The sequence below is a fragment of the Girardinichthys multiradiatus genome, chromosome 24 (assembly GCF_021462225.1).
Source record: "Girardinichthys multiradiatus isolate DD_20200921_A chromosome 24, DD_fGirMul_XY1, whole genome shotgun sequence".
Lineage (NCBI taxonomy): Eukaryota > Metazoa > Chordata > Actinopteri > Cyprinodontiformes > Goodeidae > Girardinichthys > Girardinichthys multiradiatus.
Genome location: NC_061816.1, coordinates 12738074 through 12762509, shown reverse-complemented (window position 1 = coordinate 12762509; position 24436 = coordinate 12738074). Strand labels below are relative to the sequence as shown.

General features: G+C 40.0%; 2 protein-coding genes across 3 annotated transcripts in view; both read left to right on the top strand.

Moving 5' to 3' along the window:
- The window catches only part of LOC124861840 (FERM and PDZ domain-containing protein 4-like), a 62140-nt gene extending 53529 nt beyond the window's left edge, over window positions 1-8611 (top strand). The window contains exons 12-16 of the mRNA XM_047355790.1: window positions 1721-1810; window positions 1890-2072; window positions 2194-2332; window positions 2696-3640; window positions 4299-8611. Coding sequence (XP_047211746.1) covers window positions 1721-1810; window positions 1890-2072; window positions 2194-2332; window positions 2696-3640; window positions 4299-7663 — 4722 coding nt within the window. The 3' untranslated portion in view covers window positions 7664-8611. The remainder of the gene's footprint in view (window positions 1-1720; window positions 1811-1889; window positions 2073-2193; window positions 2333-2695; window positions 3641-4298) is intronic.
- Window positions 8612-9461: 850 nt separating this feature from the next.
- Window positions 9462-17371, top strand: LOC124861262. 2 transcript variants are annotated; one of them, XM_047354835.1, is made up of 6 exons: window positions 9462-9860; window positions 10158-10256; window positions 12239-12363; window positions 12514-12675; window positions 14589-14815; window positions 16631-17371. In XM_047354835.1, exons 1-6 carry the CDS (start codon window positions 9794-9796, stop codon window positions 16731-16733), a joined length of 783 nt encoding a protein of 260 aa, XP_047210791.1. In that variant the 5' UTR covers window positions 9462-9793; the 3' UTR covers window positions 16734-17371. The 2 variants fall into 2 exon arrangements, with proteins under 2 accessions (XP_047210791.1, XP_047210790.1); XM_047354834.1 differs by having other exon boundaries at window positions 9465-9860; window positions 12236-12363.
- Window positions 17372-24436: the final 7065 nt, after the last annotated feature.

Genomic DNA, 24436 nt, shown 5'->3' with positions numbered 1-24436 from the left:
AGCTACTACATATGACCCAAAGCATAAACAAACAGGATTATCACTTTAGTGTATTATACATCTCGTGCACTATATACATGAGAAGTGTTTAAACATCATACATCAGTTCCCTGCTATCTGTGCCATGATACATGAACTGTACATAAATACAAACAGCTTCAGTTGTCAACAGCTGGCAGATTTCCCATGCTCTGTGTCCAACACAGACCCCCTATTGAAGTGGTTCAACGCTCTGATTTGTGTTTTTAATCTAACTCCCCTTCCTTAAAAGCCTGTAAATAAAGCCAAGCAGTCATTTTGGGAAGAATTTTCTAATTGCTAGAGTTGATAAATGAACGATAAATTTATAAATGTACAAGAATCCGGTGGCTTGACAGTGTTTGCCACGCAGTCTGGAAAGTGTGGAAAAACAAGTAAGAATATAGACAAATATTTCTTTTTCCAGACTTTAAAATCTGTTTCGTTGTCTAAATGTTGTTTCCTTCCTTCCTTCTTTTCTCCTCTGTATCTGTCCTTATTTCTACTTTCCTCACTTCCTTACTTCTTACTCTTCTTATGACTTTCCTTTGTTGTTTCTGTCCTTCCATCCATGTCCTACCTCCCTGCTTTCTGTTTTCCCTCCAATACTTCCCTTCCTCCCTTCTTTCCTTCCTTTCTCGTGTCCTTCCTCCATTCGTTTCTGGTGTCCCCTACTTCGTTGCTTTCTACATCCCTTTCTTCTTTCTCTTTCTGACCTTCCTTAATTGTGCTCTACATCTCTTCATTGTGTACTATCTTATTTCCTTCCTTCTCTCTGCTTGTGTTTGCCTTTTCTTTCTTGTTTCCTACCTCTCTTCATTCTTCCCTTTCTTTCAATCTTTTTTCCTTGTGTCCTTTCCTTCCCTTCTTTCTCTCTGCATTGTGCCATTTCCTTTGTCTGTGCTTCTAAGTTTCCTCCCTTTCTTGTTTTTTCTTTCTTTCCTTGTGCTGCACATCCATTCCTTTCTTCTTTTCTTCCTTGTATCTTTACATACTTTATTCCTCTTTTCTTTGTTTCCTTCTTTTCTTTGTTGTGTTCTACCTCTCTTTCCTCCCGTGTCCTCCCCTTCCTTCCTGTTTTGCTTTGTTGTTTTTTTTCTTTCAAATGTAGTATTTTATATTTTAAAATGAATGTACAGGGTTGAGAACTCAGGAAACGTGGGTCTATTAAGGTTAGGGGTTTTATATATAGAAATATGTAGTAATAAAATCATCTTATCTGACTTATTTGACAAGTCCATTTGTTTTTGAAGCAGCAGTGAAATGACCCTAAAGCACCAGCTGAAAATCAGAGGACAGTTTCAGCTCCATGTTTTATCACTTCTGGAACTTACAGATAATCAAACCTAAACACTATTCAAAACAGATTAAAGTCTGATTGTTTTGTGCTCAAATGTCCAGAATATTATTTAAACTCCATAAAACAGAAATGTATCAGTTTGGAAACGTGTGGAATTGTGAAATTAAAAATGTGTACGAACACCGTTTACAGGAGAGCCATTTCAAACACAAGTGAGATATAAAGAGCACTGCAGTGGATCAGATTTAAATGATATGATGAGATATAATGGAAACTCAGTGGTCCACATCAAAATGGCTCGACCATGCTTTACATCCTCTAGAAGCCTCTAATGGGTCGGCTCAGATTGAAGTGATTTCATTTCTGAGTAATTGCCTTTGTATCTCTCTTCTATCTTTACAGCTAACTGCATTGCAGGCCAAGGTGCATTACCTGAGGTACATCAGTGAACTTAAACTGTATGGAGGAAGAGAGTTTAAATCAATACTTTTGGTAAGATCTTTGTCAAATTCTGTGTTGGGGATTTGTTTTTGGAACCTTTTCATATTGTTTTCTGTCCTTCGGGATGCAGCAAGGTGAGAAACAGACAGAGGTGATGCTGTTGGTGGGCCCGCGATACGGGATCAGTCATGTCATCAACGCTCGGACCAACCTTGTAGCCCTGTTGGCCGACTTCAGCCACGTCAACCGCATTGAGATTCTTACAGAAGACGAGACAAACGTCCGGCTAGAACTTCATGTCCTGGATGTAAGAGTAAGTGTGAAAACAGAAAGCTGGAAAAACATGCTGCAGTGCATGAGTGCCTTACATTCCCTTTATCATCTTTCTTTATTCATAAATATACCCTATCCTCTGTCTGTCTCTGTTTTCTCAGCCCATCACGCTGATCATGGAGTCTAGTGATGCAATGAATCTTGCTTGCCTAACAGCAGGCTACTACCGCCTCCTAGTGGACTCCCGAAGATCTATTTTCAACATGGCCCACTGCAACAACACAGCAGAGGATGACACTGGTGAGTCATCAGTGTATTAATTACTTTTGTAGATATAGCTCTGTTCTTTCAAAACTGCACGTACTAAATATTTGCTAATAATTGTTCCAAAAAAGCAATCTGCAATTTAGTGCAACAGATTAGACATTATGTTCAGATGCTGCCTTTTCTTGCAAAACATTTCAAAGGAAACTATTAAAAAGACTTGCTCTTACAGTCTCGAAATCTCGCAAAGTGAGATTAAATAACTTAAAAATTGATGTTTAACTGAGAGGCATAAAACCTTAAACACCCTGAAGTAAAGCACTCACAGGGCAGCTGCTTTAAAGTTTAATCAAAATAAAATATGAAACACAAAAAGTAATATTCGGTTGCTTGCTGCAGGTCAGGATCGTGTCCTAGAGTGGCCGTACAGCACATCTTTAGGGGAAAATGAAGAACCACCACAGGGGGTGCTCTACAACAGGGACTATCTGGACAATGGGCAGGGGGAAAACAGCATTTCTCCTTACCTCCATGAATCACAAAACCTGGATAGCGACCATGGGACCAGAAGTCCAGTGCCCCCTCCTCTTCCCCCTGCTACCAGGCACAAAACCCAAGACTCACCTCGGAGCGCCAAAGTTTCATTTATTTTTGGGGGTAACCCACCCTTGAACAGACCCAGGAACTACGAAGCATTGCCAGAGAGCCCCGAGTCTTCAGAACCCTTCCAGTTTAGCGAGCTGACTCACGTCTACAGCAACATTATCACTGAGGAAGGTGGTGAGGAGCCTGTGCTGAGGGAGCTGTTTTATCGAGACACAACAGATGACGCAGAGGATGATGAGGATGCTTCCTGCGAGGAAGACTCCACAGGTGGGACTCCAGTGGGTGATAACAGGGAAGGTGAGGATGACTGTGGCAACCAAAGTGCGCGGTTGCCAACAGCCGCTGGCAAAACTACTTTTCTGAGTCTCTCTGGGTCCACGGATGATATCATCGACCTCACGTCACTGCCTCCTCCCGAGGGAGACGACGGCGTCAACGACGATGAGGACGACACTCTGCTGCAGACCCTCAACCTTGCAATAGCGGCGCCACCACCGGGCTTTCGGGACAGCATAGATGAGGACACAGCCCCAGAGGGACGGCCTCTAAGCACATGTGATAATGATGACATCCCCATATCGCTAATCGATGCTGTTCCAACACACGGGGAGGAAGAAGGAAGCAGGGGAAGTGGGAGTAGGCTAGAGAATGCAGTCATGGATTCTTTACAAGCACTGGAGGATCTATCAGTCTCTGAACAGAGACCTCCTCGTCCACCTCCCAGCAGTAACAGCACAGGTTTGTGAGATACTGTTAAAACCACACCGAGTTTTCCATTTGGTCTGTTCTGAACACTGATAAATCTATCCCCGCATTTGAATTGTTCTTGCAAATCTTTTATTGCCATTATTTCTGAGTACATTTCCCTGCAGATGGTGTTCTACAGAGCTGAACAGGAATGTTTGGTTGCTCAAAAATCTGATCTGAAAAGTATTTCATCCTTGCCCTACTTAATATGTACTGTATGTCAAATTGATTTGCATAGCACATTTTAAAAATAACCACCGTCGACCAAAGTGGTTGGGCTTTCTATGCTTTTAATTTACTGAGAGAGAGAGTTGTGTATTTGATTAAGTGGATAATTTCCTGTTGAGAAAGATCTGGATGTCATACACTAATAAATCTACCGTAATCTAATCTAATAACTGATCATGTACTTACATTAGTGTATTACTTGCTGTTTCTTGATCTTAAATTCGTATCTAATGTCTCCAACATCTTCCATTTCATTATTGTCTTAGCATGCAGAGATTAAGCAGTGAGTGCACAAGACAGGGTTGACAACACTTATGTGACAGCAACATGTGGCTCCAACTGGTTGAACAAAGCCGGGGTCACAATAGACAAGAAACCTTTGTTACATGACTAATTTTTATCTTTGTATTTTGTGTTTTAGGTATTTGCACATCTCAAGGATTTAGCCCAGAGTCATCATCAGATTCTGGCAATGAAACCAACTCTTCAGAGATGACTGAAATCTCTGAACTAGCTGCTACTCACAGACTCACCGAGAGCCACATGCGTTTGCTTGTAGCCACGAGAGAAGGATACCAACCTTTACTTGAGGAAAAAACTGAATTTCCAGTCTCGCCCAATTCAAGTGCAACACTAGAAAAGAAACCCAGTAGTCCATCTCAACACCTTCAGCCTCCAGCAGTTCCTCCAAGACGCAGCCCTCAGCTAGACCTGACAGGGTCATCGGGGTCTGACAGATTGGAGGCGAAATCCCAGACTACTCTCTCGGTTACTCTCCAGGGTCCCAGTTTGACAACACCAGGAGGTAAACACCAGAAAAAGTCTGCACACTCGAGTGGAAAGTACAACACCTTCAGCACAAGGGAAGGACTTCGAAGTGACATCAATAGCAGACGCAGCTATCTTGATTTGAACCAGCGCACTTTATTCAGCGAGCAAGAAGAAGGTCAGAGAAGACAAAATTATTTTGCCGCTATAACTGAGGGTACTGGACTGACAAGCCCAGCTCGAGACCATCGAAATAATCTTCGCCCTTCTTCAGTTGTTTCTGACCGCTTCTTAGATGTTGTCAACATGGGCGGTTGTAATGCAGGCAATGGAGCTGCAGCCACTGAGCAGGATGAACATTTAGTTGTAGCATCCTTACTGTCCCCAAGCAAACAATCCAGATCAGAAGGTTCTGAACATGGATCAGATACACAGAGTGACCATCAGCCAATTTCAAGACAACAGAGTGTGGCACGGTTGTGTGAGTACCATCTGGCAAAACGGATTTCAAATTTGCAAGGAGAAGCCCACAGTTCGCTGCAGGGCTCTCTGTGCTCATCCCTTGATGCAGGTGGCAGCACAAACAGCAGTGCCTGTGCCACACCGACTGACTCTCCTCTTGGCCCCAGTGCAGTTGAGTCCAAACACCACCACTTGCAAAAGCAGCCACTTTCAAGCTCTTCTTCCTCCCTACTTAGAGTGCTAAACTATGAAGACAACAAACCTGGAGTCCCTCTTGGATTGCAGAGCCAAAACAACCAAAGCAAAGAGCTTCATCCTCATGCAGACCCCGCCCTCCTTCGAAAAATGCTGCCCAACATTCACCCCCCTCTTGCTGGGGGGGAAACAAGCCGACCCTCCTCAGCAACTCCATTCAAGCACAAGGAGATAACTGGTGCTGGAAGCAAGAAACACCACAATGACATCCATGCTAAACAACAAGCCTGTTTTAAGGGGGTTAACCCAATGGAAGGCAGTGAGGCCTACAGGCAACTGTTAAACTATCTTACAGTGAGTCAGATGCATCAAGGAGGGAAGTTACACAGTGCAGGTATGGGAGGGGCAGTTAAAAAAGACACCAGACGCTTTATCACAAGCAACCCTCAGCTGGTTGAAATGGTTAAGAACAGAGGGAGTACCACTGCTCGCTGTCCTTGTATGCCTTCATCTCTGTCATCCCCATTTCTCAGTCCTAATACAGTAGCTCCTCATTCAGCCACAATGCAGTTGGCAAATAAAAATTCAAGGTCCTACCTTTCAGCCACACTTCCTGCCAAACTAAAGAGAAGCCCTGATGTGCATGTCCCGAGACTGAATGACAGTTCAGACTTTAGGAGAGCTACCAATGAAAGAAGGAGCTCTTTTTCTGGTCTTGAAAGTGAGCTAGTCAGAGATGGTATTGATCCAGAGAAATTTCTCTCATACTGTAAAACACAAGATTGTATGAACCGTGATGGGGCTTTAAATCTAAGTCGAAATCGTGACTTTCTAGGTAACTGTAATCGCCCTCTGCCTCGCTCAAGAAGTCAACTTGGTGGCAGCACAGAGGAATGGTTCAAACCAGACTCAAGGTCAAAACATGCAGCGTGTCAGTCTCCTTCTCGACCTAATGATTCATTTTGTTTCTCAACTGTTCCCAGTTTGAGTGGTCAACGTACAGACCTCAACGCCCTCTCACTAGGACGGGGCGACCACCCCTCAGCGTTTATCAGACAGACAACTAGTCGGACTAGAACTACCATTTCATCTCCAACACCTAATCCCCAATCTCCACCTCCCCCGCCACCACCTCTACCGCCACCCCCTCCTTTATCCCTGCCAGTGCAAGCAAACCCAAGCATTAGCAACTCAGGAATCCCTCAAGATTCCCTTCATCCCATTCAGGTGCGGCAGAACCAGAACCACATTCAGACTGTTGCACCAATGCTGTCACAGACAGACCCCTTCAACAGTAGCATACAACGAGGGAGAGAGCTCAAGCGTAGCTCAAGCAACGTGACAGCAGGTTCTGGAAGTGTAGAGGCTTTATTTGATAAACCCATTCGAAGCCGGAGCCAGCAGCCTTTATCAGCACCCATGTCTCAACAAAGTGACACCAAAGTCCGCAGACAAGCAAGAAAACGCCTTTCCAAGAGCTACTCCCAAGGATCTGTGTCTTCACATGCAACATGTTGGTCTACAGGCAGCGGGGTAGATAGTAGAAGGGCATCTGTTGCATTTCCATTACAAAAAGACTCAAAACATACGAAGGGCTCTCAAAAACTGGACACCAGTCCCTGGAGATGCAATGGCCCCTTCAGCTACTGTTTCTTTAAACGTAAGACTGAGGGAGAAGATGATGAAATTGAGTGGGAGAGGCCTAGAGGAGGCCGTGTTGGGAGCCATATTGACAAAAATGGTGCTGTTGCATCAGCTATAACCCCCTATGGCTCAGCAATGGATGAGCAGCTATATGGAGAGGTCCTCGATAACATGAGCTTTAGTGACCGTCTGGCAAGAATCAACGCTCTCAAGGACCACATGTATGGCTTCCCTTCTGGGTTTAACGATGTCCGTCGAGATGCCAGTGAGCTCATTGCGCTGGTGAGGTCCAGCGTTGGTCGGTGTGACCGTGGTGTACAGATGCCTATCCAAGATGTTTCCCAGTACAAGCAGCTCCTATCTGTCGAGTCGAAAGAGTTAGGCCGGGCATGCCGGAGAATGGCACAAGCCCATAGTAGTCCCGAAGAGATGCTACTAGCTGTTACATGTAGCTTTCAGGTGCTATGTTGTCTGTGTGAAGCTTGTATGTGTCTAGTTAGAGGACTCGGAGCCTCAGCATCACAGCAACAAAGAGAAGTTGTAGCAAAAGTTGACGAGGTTGTAATGAACTATATTTGTTTGCTCAAAGCAGCCGAAGCTGCCACTGTCGGCGCCCCAGGGGAGCACAGCGTGAAAGCCCTGGTCCGCCACTCCAGTACCATGTCGGCTATTGCTAACGCACTCACCCGCTCCCTTAAAACGCTGCTAAGCAAGTAGAGGCTATTTCCAATGCTTTATAGTATGGCCTATGCAGTCAGTAGAAGTCTGTCTTTAGACATCTTACTGTTTTTGAGTTCTCTGAAAGAGTCAGATGTTTTCCTGTTGTGTCTAGGTGGTTTTTATGTCTAAAGATATTTATTGCAGTTAAACATAACATTAAAATGACATATTATTGAAATGCTTAATGAGAGTAAATAGTTTCACTGACGACATTATTGTAATGTATATTTACAAAGCCATACTGTTACAAACCTTTGTAATAAATGTACCTAGTAGATACTCTACCCTTTTACCTGTGCATTATGTCACTTATATAAAAATGTATATAATGTACATTAATACTATATAGTTGTATAATTGGAAGTAGCACTTTGGTGAAGCCATGGAGAACTCGGCTTAATTTACTTTAATATTTTGCAGGGATGAAAGGAAGTCACTTTATGTTTAGTTATGTAAAGTTTTAATACAAATATAATTATAAGAAAAACTATTTTAGAGCTTTAGGTAAAATTTGCCAGTGTCAGATCTCTGAGTAAATTGTTGCACTTTTGCTTGTTTGAAAAACAGAAAGAATATGCTTTAAATAGCAAAAACCTAAATAAAGTATCATAACATTGCTTTACTTTGTCATACTTTGTATTATTTCTGAGAAGAAGAATAAAAATTGTGAAACTTCCCACAAAATGTTTAAAATTATACCAATGTAACATCAAACATTTTGTAGCAATATTTCTGACTGATCTGACTTTGATCAAATGTTATTGATTTTTAGTTTTTCAAATGTAATTTATTTTTTTTTGTTTTAGACGACTTCTTTTTCTGCTCACATGATTTCTTATTGCATACAATCATTCTGAATATCTCTTTTGAGAAAGAGGAAATTAAATTTGCTTTTTGTTGTTCTTGCAATAATCCACCAAACTATTAAAAGATGTTTTACAGGTATATGCCTTTTTATTGATCATGTTTTTCAGTCTGATGTGTTCAATGACTCCTTTCATTCATGTAATTTTCCTAAAACTTTTCACAGGGTTAATATTGGGACTTTTTTTTTCATATTGTACAGGTAATACATTGCAAATGATTTATGCTGTAGCCTTTTTTCCATAAAAAAAGTTTATGGTTTTATTTGTTTTGAGTTAAAATAACATTATTTCAGCAACTATTGTGATTAAACCTTTGCTCTCGAAAAAAAAAATCATAAAGGCAAGACTAAAGATTGGCAGAGACAAGTACCAGTACTTCTGCAATAATATTTTGTGAACATAATGGGCTGAGGGGAATGGAGCTGGCTATGTGGAGCCTGTGGAAAAGGGGCATTTCATTAAAACTCAACAGGAATTATACTGTATTAGAGAGAGCTGGAGAACAATTGTTGAAAATGTAGAAATGGAAAGTCCTAATCTCATATCCTGATACCTTTGAGATGCTGTTTGATGAAATGGGCTGTACATGCAAGAAACCCCTGGTAGATGGCTACAATAAGCCTCTAACTGAAGTTATTTCAGCTAAAACTAGATTTTGGTAGTAGAATGTCTTAACGTGCTTTAGCTATAACGCATATTATTGTTTCATTTCATTTAGTGACCAAAACAATGTATGATTTTTAGGTGCAATGACCTCTTTTCCAGGGATAAAAACGAGAGATTACATATCAATACGTAAACATTTCTCCAAAAAGAACGTATCTATTGGAGGAACTTGCGTGTCCTACGTGACCCTTTCTCCACCAGGAGAGTACGTGCGTAGGCGGGTACTAGAGCGCATATTCGGCGCGTGCTTTACGCACGTCCACCCCTCAGCCAATCAGTTTGGGGCATGCAGATGGAAGCCACACCCGCGCGGCAACTCGTGTCGCGCGCTTCTTGAAGCATTGTCCTGGCAGACAAAAGTTGTTGACTACTTCTTGTCCTGAGTTTTGGAAAGTTTAGACTGTCCGTGTAATTCTTCCCTTGCATCTCTTGCTTCGTGCAAGGGAAGTTTATAACATCCACATAAGGAGCTGCGGACTGTGTAGTTCTCCGCTCGCCAACGTGGAGAAGTATTTGTTCTGCACCCCGCGGGGTTTAAAGTTCTGGCTATTATTAGCAGGTAGTTAGCTCCATCACTGATATAAGTTTGGTAACAATGGCGGCGCTGTGTCAGCAACGACGTGCCTTGGTGGAAATACCTGCACCACAGCCTAAAATTGCAGGTAAGTCTGGCTCAGACGCAGAACAGGTATTTATACGGGTTTAAAGCCGACCTAATTATGCTCTTTATGCTAAAGCTGGTTGAGCTTTGCTACCATGCTAATGTTGCCATGATGCGCGCCCCCAGTGCTAACAAGCGCCTTCACTGATCATGTTAGAAAGTTAATAGGTGTGTTTACACCTAAATATTGACGTACACTCGGGTTTTCTGCAGAAACAGCCGTCTTAGCGAAAATACAGAATTAAATTCAGTTTATTTTCTTTCTGATTAAAATACTGCTTTCCCCCTTCTTTTTCAGCTCGAATGAGAAGATCTTACTTAGAAATTCTCAGCGCTCGTTTCGCTCCTGCTCCACTTCCAAGAGGCAGGAATCCAAACCCAAAGCGAGCACAGTCTTGTAAGTACCTCCATTAAACTGCAGAAACAGCACCATCAAAACGAATGTCCTGCTGGTTTTCTGTTATGACACATGCAGGGGGAAATAAAGGACTTAATGACATTCCCATGGACAGGCCTGTGAATTGCATCTCTTTTTCTCGAGAGTCTCTTAATTTTCTTTGAAATTAAACAGTTGAGCACTAATTTAATTTGGGTGTCATTTTGAGTTCCTGTACAGCTGAATCCATTTATCAGTTGATCGCTGGGATTTTTGGAGGGATGGGAGGCGGTCAAATACAAAATTTGTACATGACTTCTCTGTTGGGGCGGGGGGCTCTTTTTGGCGTTTTCTTTGCAGAATAATACTAGGAAATATGTGCTTCAAGTTCTAAAAGCTCTTTTGATCCTTCTGTTACCAAATACTTTGAATGGCTACATTTGAGGTGGTGTTTGTGTGCACAGGCTAAAGCTGATTCTGAAGTATTTTCCAGGTGTGGATGAGTATTGATAAACGAAATATGCCAAACGTTAATATTTTGAAGACTTTATTTCCGATCTCATTGCCTACCGTAAATGTTATAATTTATACTCCTAAAAATTTGAGAACTGAGGAAATTTGAGCCTGGAAAACTGCTTCTTTACTTTGCTGCTTGTGCAACTAGAGGCATTTTTAGCCATATTTAGAGTAAAACACCTGGTTAGATGTTTCTTAGAAATTTTGCTTTATTTTGGAGTGGTCTCATATGCCCCCTTTCCACTGGTTCGATTTGGCCCTACTCTAGTCGGCTTGCTTTGCGAGTTTTTTTTTTTTTTTGTACCGGTAGCTACTTTCTTGGTCCCTGCTCCTGAGCAGGTCTGACCGTGGTTGAGTCGGGTGCTGTTTACTGATTGGATATGGGACCAGGAGAAATGAGTTTTTGCTGAGGTAGTACAGAGAAAAGTTAATAACACGCAAGAGCGACTACAAAAATATTAAGGACGACAATGGCTGGAGAGGGTCAAACCGAAATATCATTTTATTATTTACAAATCACAAATCATGCCTGAAGGCTGAAAGAAAAGAAAAAGGACACATCAGCTTTCTGAATGACACACAAGCGGGTCGCTGTATTTAATATCCTAAACCAGCTGATCACACATAAAATCAGCTGTTCAGACGCACAAACATTTCCCCCAAAACACACAAAACAACACGACCATGAAATCAAACGGGAGGAAGACACCGGTGAATCCGGGGAGCACGAATATCCAACCTGAAACTAACTTCACCACAGTCAGAAGTTTTGCGCATTAAAGTCCTCGTCTTCGTTATTGCCATGGCTGAGACAAAAACCTCCCCATGAAGCCTGAAATTGTAACTTTTTCAGGCAAACTTTGGAGCTTCACCAATCCAGACAGCAGCGTCTCTCCTCTGCTGCTTCTGCCACACCGCCCTCACATCAGAACGCCTGAGCCCTCTGGCTGGGCAGTGGTCCAGATAATTATCCCATTGGATCATTGTATGCATAAAATCGCATATAAGACGTTCTCGCGTAAACAATAAAACGACAATTATTTGTATTTTGTTTATCTTTTTATTTTCTATTTATTAATTTATAGTTTCACACAGATTGCTTCAATGTGACAATGTCACACAGTAACATTAATAGCGGCACTACACTGACACCTGGAGGTGGAGCTTCAGCCGTCAGCGGGTCAATGGAAACGCAACTGGTACCGTACCGAGTAGAGAGAGGCTGAGTGGAGCGGACCCGCACCGCCTAAAACGAGCCAGTGGAAAAGGCGCATTATTCTTGCTTGAAATAGTTCCAGACTATTTGTTTTCAACACTTCCTCGAGATGTAAAAACTTCACATTGGAATCGAATCTTGACATTTGTGGATATACAACGAACTTCTGAGAGCTTATCGGCTGAGGGCTGCGATCAGTCCATCGTTGCCAGCAGTAACGGTTTTCCTGACTCCATCGGTGCTCTAATCCGACTCCTTTCTGTTGCAGTAGATTTGTCCTTTGGTGTGTGGAGAGAAAGGATCGAGGACCAGTGTGAAAAGATGGACGAACACCCCACCCAGCTCTCTAAACAGCAGCTTGTACAGCTAATCAGATCACTCATCTTGGTTGAACAGGTATTCACCCCTGCTCATCTAATTTTGCTGTTGAGAGGTTCAGATTGTATACATATGCTCCATTTGAAAAGTAAAACAGAAAGTGTTGCTTACATGTTTGTTTACTGGTTAAAACTTTGCTAAAAACTTTATGTGCTACATTGTCTTTAGAGCAAAGAGCCCAGAATGGTGGCAACAGACCTCAAGTGTCTTCAGGAAGACTTGCAGCTGAAGAAGACAAATGTTTACAGATCCATACCGTACTCCCGGTTTGGCTCCAACAGGGATGCTCACTGCTACAGAAAGGCCTATCCTCACTTGGTGGCATTCAAAGTATGTGTGAGGGGATTTTAAACCTTATTCTGTTCAGAAATGTGCAGATGTACTTGTTTAAGGGAGTATTTATAGCAGCTCTCGTATATGTACACACCTATGTTAAAATGCATTTTGCTTTCTGTGATCTAAAGGATTAAACTTTAGATTATTAAGTTCAATTGGAAAACATACATAAGTGAGAAGTTCTAAAAACCTGCTTGCACAAATGTGCACACCCTTAAATTATTTGTTGAAGTACCTTTTCATCCAATCTCATTATCCAGTCTTCCTGAGTTCATGCCTGCTATCAACAAGGGAATCCGATTAACGTGTATTAGTGGGAATTTTGTTTATTTTCATCTCCAAGCTAAGTTTGCAGAAATGATACCGATAAATAAAATGATCTATTTGTCCAATGTGTCAGTCGGGATAAAGGTAAGAAATAAATACACTGACAGAATGAAGGGAGTATCCTTCATTGTAGAAAACATGTGACAACAGGGCATTTTAATAACTGGACTTTTCTCCAAAATTGATGACCCACGGGAATTCCCAGCAAGTTATTATCTGTATTTTTTGTATGTCTGGACCAAGACGTAGTGTTGCAAGAGACGGTTCTGGTCTACCAAAGAAAACCTCCAGGTCTGCCTTAAATGTCAACAAACCATCCAAGGTTGGTGTGTGATATGATTCACCTTTAAACCTAACACATGTTGAATCCCACCCTCTCAAATGCGTATTATTAATTAAGCATCTTTTTTTTATTCCTTTTTTATTTAACAACAAATGGATGTTCTTTGATGACCTTACTGAAGGCCTCAAGCCGAAAGACGTTCTGTCGATGAAGTTGGTCTCAGTATTTTTGGAAAAGCTGGAGTCGTGATTTTACCAGATCCTTGTCCCTCTTAATGCGCTTTAGAAGTACCGTAAATTTCGGACTACAGAGCGCACCTGATTAAAAGCCGCATGCTCTAATTTTAGAAAGAAAACCAATTTTGTACAGGCCGCACCGGATTTTAAGCCGCGGGTGTCCCACTTTGAAATATGAGATATTTACACAGAAAGACGTCACACATGAGGATTTTTATTTTTTAACTTTTAATGTAATCTGTATGGTAATATCAACAAATGCATATTGTAAATGCTTTTTTTTTTTTTTTTTCGAACAATGCCTGTAACACGGCTACCTTTTAAATATACGTACGTTATCAGTAACACACAAATTACGTTGCTTATGATTTTTTACTGAACAGCGCACGAACAACGTTCCAATATTTCCTAACTGATATACACTGCACCCTACCAGGTCAAAGGTCATTGATCGCCTCCTTCATCTTCTTCCTGCGCACCGTAACCATCAAAATCCTGTTCTTCAGCATCCGAAATGAACAGCCTCAGTATCTCGTCTCTCACTTCAGCCTCTTCGTTGACGCTCTCACTTGAGCGTCCCCTTAATCACGCAGCAGTCCAGCCTTTCGAAACCCGATGGTGATTTTCCACGTTGATAAATGTCTGATTTACAATACCGGTAATTGAATTGTAAAAGTGCTCTTGATTTATCGCACAAGTTCATTGGACCTCTGTGAACTACGCATCAATTTCATTGGTCTACTGTTGCCAGGCAAAATGTTTTTGGCTGCATGATAAAAAACATGCATTAGCCGCACCGTTTTATAGGCCGCAGTGTTCAAAGTGTGGGGGGAAAAGTAGCGGCTTATAGTCTGAAATTTACGGTAGGTAAAGCTGTGCCAGAAACGCATCACAAATAATAGTGCTGTAACTCTTAATGTCCTAGGCATAAAACCTGCAATTTGTTGTCTAATTATTTGTAAGACCATTGATGTTACACAGATGTTACACAGGCCACCACGGTTACCAGCCGATTTGATTGCATCATACTGAAAATGTAACCGCCTCATCTTTTCCCTCAGGTTTCATGTCAGGAGTGGGGCCAAGTTCTCCTGAGGAACAAAGAGTGGGATGCTGTGTTGGAGCATTCCCTCATGGCGTGGCGATACACCAGTGACTTACCACAGTGGGACACCGTGAACCACAACGTGCTGAGAGAACAGTGTTACAGCATCCTGGCTGCTCATGGCCTTGCTGCTCTCCAGCACCACCACCCAGAAGCCAGCAGAGGACTGGAGCTGCTCAGGAGGTACGTCCGGCTTTTAAGGCCACTAGAACAGTTCTCATGCGGTACAGCTGGCGTGCGAACATGCATGCACACTGCCCGCGTTTAAATACATCAAAGGTAGACGCAGCTCAACGGTCGTAAGGTAAGTTAGAGAAAATGCAAGTTTGGCTGCAGACAAATGATTAGTAAGGGGTAACTTTTCTATTTATCAGAAATACTGAACTCCCTTCTGTGGACAAATGTATAAAAAAGGTAAGATATTTGACCATTTTAAAAATGTGTTGGGATGACTCCTGGTTGATTCGGATAGTCAGCTTTATGTATGAGGTTTGAAACCTGTCATTAAAATCACACCTGAATGATCTGATCTATGTGAAAAAGTGTAACATAACAGGAGGTTTCCTAAAAGGTTTCTGTATAAACGTTTGTCCACCTTTTGATTTAGTTATTTTTATTTTTTTTAAATCACTGGCAGAACCCAGAGATGAGCGAACAAGAATAATTCGGAGAGTTTCTAAAAACGATGTCAACTAAAGCAGATGGAGTCTTGCACCTAAAATGTCACTGTATTTTCTAGGTGTGGGTAACTCTGGTCCTCTATACATCTAAAACATGCAGTCTTTTCATGGTTTAACATACATGACTGCATCATTTGCACAGGCTCATGTAGAACCTGGTGACAGGCTGAGGAGATGATGCAATGAATTCAATTAGATGTTGGTGTACAGATGCATCTGAAATCTTAAACATAAAGAAACCAAATATTTTTTTTCTTCTAAGTTCCAAAAAAGATCTGAAACGTTTGGTGTGCTTTATCTATACGTCTAACGAAATCCAGGGCAACCAACTGCCTTAAGAAGTTAGAAAATAAGACTACACTTGTGTTTCATTTCATTATAAATCCCACTGTTCTGTGAAGACGTGAGCGGTTTGTTAGAGAACATCAATGAACACCAACAACCCCACTGGATAAGTCTGTGAGAAAGTAGAGAAGTTTAAAACGGGTTTAGGTTTTAAAATAATGCCCAAGCTTTGAGCAGGGCAGTGGCAGCATCATGCTCTGGGTTTATTTTTCCCTTCAGAAGGGATAAGAAAGCTAACCAGAATTGATGGGGCGATTGGGCAGCGTGCAAGTCCTGGGAGAAAACATGTTAGAAGCTGGAACCGACTTAATCCTTGAGTGAAGGTTCACCTTCCAGGACGACCCACCTAAAACATGCAGCCAGAGAAAAATGGTTACACACACTATTAAGTCAGGAAGTAGAATATAAATGCACACCAAACTTGATGTTTTAACGTGACAAAAGTAAAAAAAAAAACCTAAAAATCCAGGGAGATTTGGACTCCACGTGTCCTAAACCACCTCTACAGATCGAGGTTTCCTGATTTCCCGAGTTTGAGTCACGCCTGTATTCAGTGCAGCCCAGGCGTGATCACATCATCCTGGAGCGGTGTTAGTGTCAGATCTGAACTCTGCTGATTGGTTGGCAGCCAGTTGCCTGCATAAACATCCAGCTAAAGGAAAGCAGTATGGGCATCCTACTGGAGTCTCATTTGTTGCCTGTTCAATGTAAGTTTACACAGCTTTCAGGTCTTTATTGTTGAAACCTACATGTACAAATTTAATTCAATTGCTGCCGCAGCACAGTAGGTTTTTAGAATACAACCTTGCTGTTTGATTAAGGTTAGCAGCTAACGTGCCACTGTTCATATGTGCTGGGTAGCCTCTCAGTGCTTTTACTCGTAGGTCTAAGATAGTCGTTCTTAAGTCAGTACTTTAGTTGGAAGGATACTTTAATATGGGAAATATGATTAACGTCTGTCTTCTGTTTCTAGGTTTAAGATGGCCCAGCTGCAAAGCCAGTTAATAGTTCCCTGTATTGAGGAGCTGCAAAGGATCATGGGATACACAGAGGGCTTTTCCATGGACACAAAGTGATGTGATGATCCAGCTCAGCATCTGGATTCTGTCTTGAAAACTGTGCCTCGTGGTTGACTCAAATTGTTTTAATGGGCCAAAAATGTTGTTTACTTGACTGGTTATTTACAAAATCCACTACAGTATTCTTCTTAAGGACCAGGGAAGACAATGATTCAAGTTGAAGAAACACAAACTATCCTTAATTGTAAAAAAAAGCAATTAACAACAGTTTTAATCACATTTCAAGTTTAATTGAAAATCATATTAAGATGAACTTTAAAGATTTAATTTGACTTCTGCATATATTATTTTCCGTTTATTTAAGATATGCTCCCTTTTCAGAGTATTAATATTTAGTTGGTACTGGCAGTAGTTGGTGTATATATTTTTAGAGCTGTTTAGAGAATAGTTCGCAGTGACAGCTGAAAAGAAAATGGCCTTTTGTGTGTGTGTGTGTGTGTTTGTGTGTGTTAAGTTTCTGCTACTGTTGGGAACCCCTGAACATGTTGACATGTTTGTGTTGTCTCTGATTTCCTGTTGTACCGCATGTCTTGTTTTTCATTGAGTCCTGTATTGCACTGTCAGTGTTTGTCCTGAAAACTTGAATGTTTTAATAAAATCGAATCTAATTTAAATAAAATTGGTATAAACTGCAATGAAACTTGTCTCTTATATTCACTGTATATTGGTTTTGTTCAGTCAAATATCTCACTTTTCTGTTTAGTTCTGTAATACATGACCTACAAAGCTGTAAAAAAAAAAAAAGTTTTTTTTTATTATAGTCTTACTAATTTTTTATTTTTGGATTTAAATACTATATAGGATAAGATGAGATATGTGAAGTAAATGAACATTGTTAAAAGTCAACACTGTCATTGGTTTTTATCTCTGCCTTACCACTCTTCACCACTAGATGAAGCCCATGTTGCACCGTTCTCCAACATCCAGGTCGTTTTTTTATGGAGTCAGGCTTGTGACTGAGTCAAATACCATCGTTAATGCCACTGAAGAAACAGCTGTTGCCATGGCATTCAAGAGCTAAGATTAAACAATTTTTGGGTGTTCAGGTTTAATAAATGAGGCTTTTGGCTGATACCTGGACCTCCTGCTGTCTTGACAGTGATTCCCTGTAGGAACAAGCAGCCGCTATGATATCTATAGCTTCCTGTAGCTTTGTTGTTGCTTTTCTGGAACCAGATTTATGTCCGGCACTTGTTTCCATGGTACTGTATTATACAACCTATTATATTGCAGCATATAGTGTTGCGCAAATTTGACAACCCACTCGAACTTTGTTTTAATTTGTCTCCTGCATGTTTAAGTTGCCTATATGGAGTAATTTTATGGCTTTGTGTTTTTTCATATTTTGTTTTTTGAATATTTGGTTTCTGCTGGTAAAAGTCCATAGTAAAGAGAAATTATATTGTAGAGGGTGTTCTTCTAAATGCTCCCCCCCCATTAAATATATAGGTAATGAGATGAGGTAAAAAAAACATTTGAGAGAAGTTCTAAATTTCATGGAGACAATATATTGCACTAAATTGTAATGAGGCCTACTACCTTAGTTGACCTTTCACCTACAACAAATGCCCTTCATGTCACTTTAAAATGTCTGCAGGTTTCAATTATCTTCTTTTGCTGATTTGGAAAGTTTAAATAAGACATTAAAAAATCAGAACATTTGATACTGATGTTGACAAACCCTAAAAATGAAGCTTTTTTGGATTCAGGGAAAAGACTACATCTTTGAATATTAATGTTCTTTAACCTTCTGAGAGACTAATAAACTCCAGATGTATTTCATGGTTTAATCAATATTAAATTATAAAATGTTTAAATTCTATTCATAAAACAATTTCCCCTTTAGTAATGGGTGGTTGAATAGAATTATGCTTGTTCATCTTTATTAGTCATATGTTTGTGTCTGTCTTTATTCAGTCATTTGTAGATACATAGTTTGATACAATTCTATTTGTGATTGTTTTATCAGTTATTTTTATATCATAATCTAGTTGTTGGTACATTTTTGAGTTAGTTCTGATTAGGTTCTTATCCTGAGTAATGTACAGCAATCTCCTGTTTCCTCCTTTAAACTGTAATAAACATCACTCAAATGAAAGGTCAAAAATTCATATGATTTTTTTTGGCTGATTGGTTTATGAACATTAAATAGCATGAAGAATCCTATCATTGTTACCTAATGTTTAAAAGTGAAAACAGGTGGGTTTAGGCTGTAAAGAACTCCTTGACTAAATCAAAGCGCACTGCCACTAATAATTGTTTAGAGGAATCTCTGATTTTGCTACATTAAAGAAAATGCGCTTTGAAAAGATCTTGGTGTCGAAGTCTAAAGTGGATCCATTCTGACATGGCTGTAAAATGGAAAATAAAAAAACCAAAAAAAAAATAGATATAAGAAGTTAAAAGCTTCCCACCTTGCTGCAAATATGTTTTCAAGGTTGCAGTAAATGTGGGACAAAGACCAGATCGGTAGTACTTAAAATTACAGAACCTAAAGTTTCTCTTTCTGTAGCAGTAAATTCTCTACCATTTCTGGACATGAAACAGTTCTTTTATGTGATTAAAGTTTAATAGAGGTGTAATTTGGCATGTTTGCCTAGCAAAGAAAGAATTCAACTCACCATTGTGAAACAGAGAACAGGAATAAGAGCAGAATTTAAGTAATAAATAAGGAAATTAATGAAAAGTTCAATTAATTTCATTAATTCAATGCAAACCTCTGGAACGTGTATGTTATGCAGATAGAATGCAAATACTGTGAAGCATCTCGTTTGGTTCATTTTGATTATCATAGCTTAAAGCTAAAAACATTTCTCACAAAATTAGAACACAGAAGAACAATTAAAATCACGCAATAATGAGGAGAACTGCTGACTGGACAGCTGTCCAGCAGACACCTTCTACAAGGTGATTGCTAGAGAAGCAGGCTGTTGAAAGTGCTGGATCCAAGCAAATGAAAGAAAACCTTTGTGGAAGGAAACAGTGTGGTGATTCACAAGGTGTGGACTGCAGCTAGAGCCAGTACCTCAAGAGCTACCAAACACAGATGTATCGAGAACATGGGCTACAACAGTAGCATTCCTTATGTTACTTATGGGACTAAGTCTCCATAGCAACCATTAGACCCTAGCTATATCCCAGCTGATTGTTTTAGAGGCATGCCAAGAAAAGGCCAGTCTGCCACTGGGTGTACCGTGTGATTTGGTCAGACGAGGGTTTTATAACAAAGTTTCACCAAAGCACTGCATGACAAGGACAATAACATAAACTCATAACAGTAAAACTATTCCGATAATTAAAAACACAAAAAAAGAAAACAGTCAAAGCTAGCTTTTCCAGTGATATGTAATAGGCCTTTAAGGTGCTTTTAAAGACCCACTGCTTCTGACATTATTTTATTAATATTTTATGATGTTTTACCAAAGGATTATATTTTTGCTTCTCATCAACAAACACTGTAGATGGATTTGGTGTGAAAAGGTAACACATGACTGGTCTAGCACAGTGGAGGATCTGTGATCCTGTTGCCCTGTTTATATTCCAAAGCCTCTTGGAAGTGTAGAAATGTTCCTACTACAATAAAATGTAGATTTATTTTAAGGCTATTTACACATCTCTACCAGTAGTGCTAAAACACGTGGAGGCTCTGCATAGTTTTTAAAAATTGGATTCAGCTAAAGAAGCAAGCCACCGCATTTTCTTCCTAAAATAGCTCATGCAGTGCTCTGGAGATCACAGATGGACCGTGCAGCAAAAGGAGCGACTAATTCCTGCTCTTAATATCTCAGGTTTACATTATCGCTTGCTTACTTCTACCAGCGCTCCAATTCCAGCATTTTCAGCTCTCTAATAAGAGACTGAGTTACACCTGGGATGCCTGGTGAGCATAATTAACTGTAATTAACTAGCTGTGAGGATAGAGAATCCTTCTGAGTTACAGGAGGGGACCGGAGGCAAGGAATACAGGGTCAGAGTGTTTGGACAAGGCTCAAAAAGTCATTCTTAAATAATTTGGGTAAAGCCTCCCAGTTGCAAATATATGCAATTTAAGGATAGGCTTGTGCTTTTACAAGAAGGTAAAACACTGCAGATTGTTCTGGGATTAATAAATTTATATGGATGCAAACAAGGAGCCATAACTAGGAGATTTTCATGCCAAAAAGTCTTCTTTTTTTTGTCTGACAATTTTATAGAGCTAGCTCCTTAAATATTTAACATTTTACCGCATTGAGGTGTGTTAATATTTTAGGTTTTAATAGTTAAGGTTTTTATTGGATACCAGAAACACTGATATATGAAATATGTCTTGGTTCATTTGGTTTGTTGGCAGAGGTTGATCAGCTTATTTCATTGCAACTTTCCAGTTCGATTATATTCTGTAAATTTCATAAAAACATTTATTTCAAAGCAATTTCCACCGTGTTCTCTTGGCTTTTCCTCTTTGAACAGGAGCTAATGTGGCAACAGAAGAAAAGTTTAAAAATTGCATCCAGGCTGAAGGAGCTGAATTGAGAAACTTTTTCATTTGACAAATAATGAGAGAAAAAGCTCAAAATTGCAGCATCAGTAATGGCAAGGGTGCGTAACTTTGGCTTATTGAATCATTTACTTTTGTAAAAGGAGTCAGGCTAATTTTGCGTTCCTGTTTTGGAATGCATTCAAATGCTTTTACTGTGATTTGCCTAACTTTGCTGTTTTCTTTGTAATTACTCTGCAGTTTTTCTGTTCCACATCAGTTCAGCAATTAATAAAATGCTTACTTTTACTTCATCTTTTTTCTGACACAGTACCAAATATTAAACATTTTTAGAGTACCTTCATATTCATGAATGCTGCATCGTGGTGTTTCAAAAGCTTCACAATCATTTGACTTGGTTTTAATTTTGTGTTAGTAGTTTAAGTGAAGGATGAAGATTTGTTTGTAACTGATGAAAAACACATTTGGCTGCAGCAGATAATGACACATTTTGTGATATTTAGAAAAAACTTTCTGCTCTGTCTGTCGAACTAAAGTTGTTCTTAAACTCAGAGAAACTGTTTCCTGTGGCTCAAATAAATGTGCTTCTTTTCTCATCTATGTAAATGACTTTTTTAAAATTTTACTTTCTCACTCTCTTTGCCACATCTGAGGCTCCATTGTCATAATTTCTTACATTTCTAAAAAGAAAACTGCTATAAAATTGATTTTCTTAGATTTTAATTGAATGGTAAGACCCTAAAAACACATTTATTTATTTAAATTTTGCTGTGTGCTATCCCAACATTTCATTAAATAATGTTCCTCCTTTCATAAACCTTTTGACTAAAGATCAGATATTTTTCACAACATGATGCAGATCCAGCTAGTAGCTCACAGAGAGGGCTCCTACAATTTTCTATCATGTCCAGGCCATTTAACTTCACCTGTAGCTCAGGTGAAAGTCCCTCATCGTGACCCTGATGATGCTCATTAGTGAACCTCCACCTCATGTCTTGCTGGGTGAATCAGTGATTAGTGCTAGCTTACAGTTAGCTCATTCTAGGCCAGCTATCAGGTTGAACGCTAACTTCAGTCTGGGTTAAGCCGCTCTGCCTCCACCTGTTCCTGGGCGAACACACCCACCAGGCTTCCACTCTCTGGTTGTCTCCGCGGCTGCTCTGAAATGAGCCGTCTCCCCTATTGTAGCTGTTTGATGCGCTCAGTGTAACTCATCGGGTGATTAATGAGGCAGGCTAACAGCCTGGACCAAACAGCCATTCTGGATTTCTCCAGAATGGGCAAATTGCCAGTCCGCCTGAGCGGGCAGTGATTATATGGAACACAATAGAAACAAATATGATTGTTTTTAATAAAAATATAGAGTCTGTCATTTTGGGGCTTAATGCATCTTTTGAACAGACATGAACTCCTCAATGTCTTCTTTCATGAGATTCGGGGCTGTTCTGAAAACATCTGGAACTTCAGCCCCAGAGGTCCAGGTGGCAGGTCTAACAAAGCACCTGGGTACCACTGTATTTTAAAGCTGGTCTACGTGCACCGCCATTCAGTGTGTCTGAATGCTTGGTGGAGAAAGCGGGTTGGGTGATACCAACGGGGGTGGGGGGGTTACATTATCAGATGATGATGTTATTTTGCTGGCAAATGAAAATAAAAGAAAATCAACAAGTTATTTATGCATTATTTATTTGTATATCGGAGTGATGTTATTATATTTGGTGGGGGGGTTATTGACTTGATCAGATTTTTTGGGGGGTCATAACACCCCCCCCCGCAAATTACGTCCTTGAGGTATATACAGGCTTTCAAGTAATATATATGAAGCCATCTGAACAGGTATTTTTCAAGAAAGAATTTGCTTATTTAAAAAAGCAACAGCCGAACATTTCTCTGTATTTATCATAACATCAAGGCTTTCAGAAAAGGTCTGAACTGGCCTGCGGCTGATACGCTGTTGATAAATGAAGAGGTTTCTACAGTGTCTTGAAAAGTATGGAATTTGTTTTTAGTACTTTTCAGGCCCAGATAAGTGTGGGGGAAAAAAAAGAAAACTTATGTATGGAAATAAATTGTGTTTCCAAACGTTATTCTTTTACCTTTTCTTTAAAAAAAATCCTCAAACTAGCAAAGAGCATTATCTGTTACTTAGGTACAACATATGGGAATAGTCATAGTTTTAGTTCACATTGTTAGAAACATTCTTAAGACAAAAACAATTACTTGATAATCTTCTCAACATTTAAGCTTAACTTACAAATCTAATCAGTGACCTCTCCTAGAGCTGTACCTCAGAGCAGCCAAATAAGGAATTTAAATGTCATATTTTTAAACCATTAACATTTTCTGTTTTGTAGCTGTTTAGCTCTTTGAAGAAATGACCACAGGCCAATGTTGTTTTCCTTTCTTTTTCCTTCCTTCCTTTCTTAAGAACAGTTGCAGTTTGTCACTAACTGAATTAAAGCAATTTGTTGTGAGGCAGAAGGTCAAGAACGAATGAGTAGGGTCTATGAACATTTTCAGAGCAGTCCAGCTGTATTCCAAATACACTGTTTGAGTTTTAGAAAATTTTTTGACTGTATTTCAGATTTTAGGCCAATCTTTGTTTTTCTTGTCCTGACAAGGTGATAAACGTTACTTTTGTTGATTGATGTGTTTCTCTGATTAAATGACCACGTAATGGTACTGTCAAACCTAGGTTGGGGCCAATATTTAGACTTTCATCTGTGAAGGTTAAAAATGCAGGTTGATTCTGCACGGCCTCCCAGATCATCGGAAGCAGGTGCTCATGAATAAAGAAGACGTTAAATATGCGTGAGGTTATTAATTACAAGTCTGATTTTATTTTTTTGTTTTACAAGCAGCTTCTATGTTTTCTCCTTTGCCAGTTGGAGACGGCTGTCAATGTATTTTTTTCCTCTTGTGTGCCCCTCATTTCTTCCCCCCTCACCTTCTGTCTCCCAACAAGGGTCACATGAAGTTGTTCCTACTTTTATTTGTTTAATTGTATTTTCCCGTCAGGAGGGAGTATTTGTTTTTATGCCCAAATCTGATAACGATGAAATGCCACCTATTATGGCACCTTCAAAACAGCCCCCAAAATGAATTAAAGGACTATTACTTTTCCTCTGACCTTTACAAAGAAAAAAGGCAAAGTTTCTACACCTTTTTCCAACAATCATTTGCAGTTTTTCTTTTTGTCTTGAGTGATTACACTTTTTTTTTT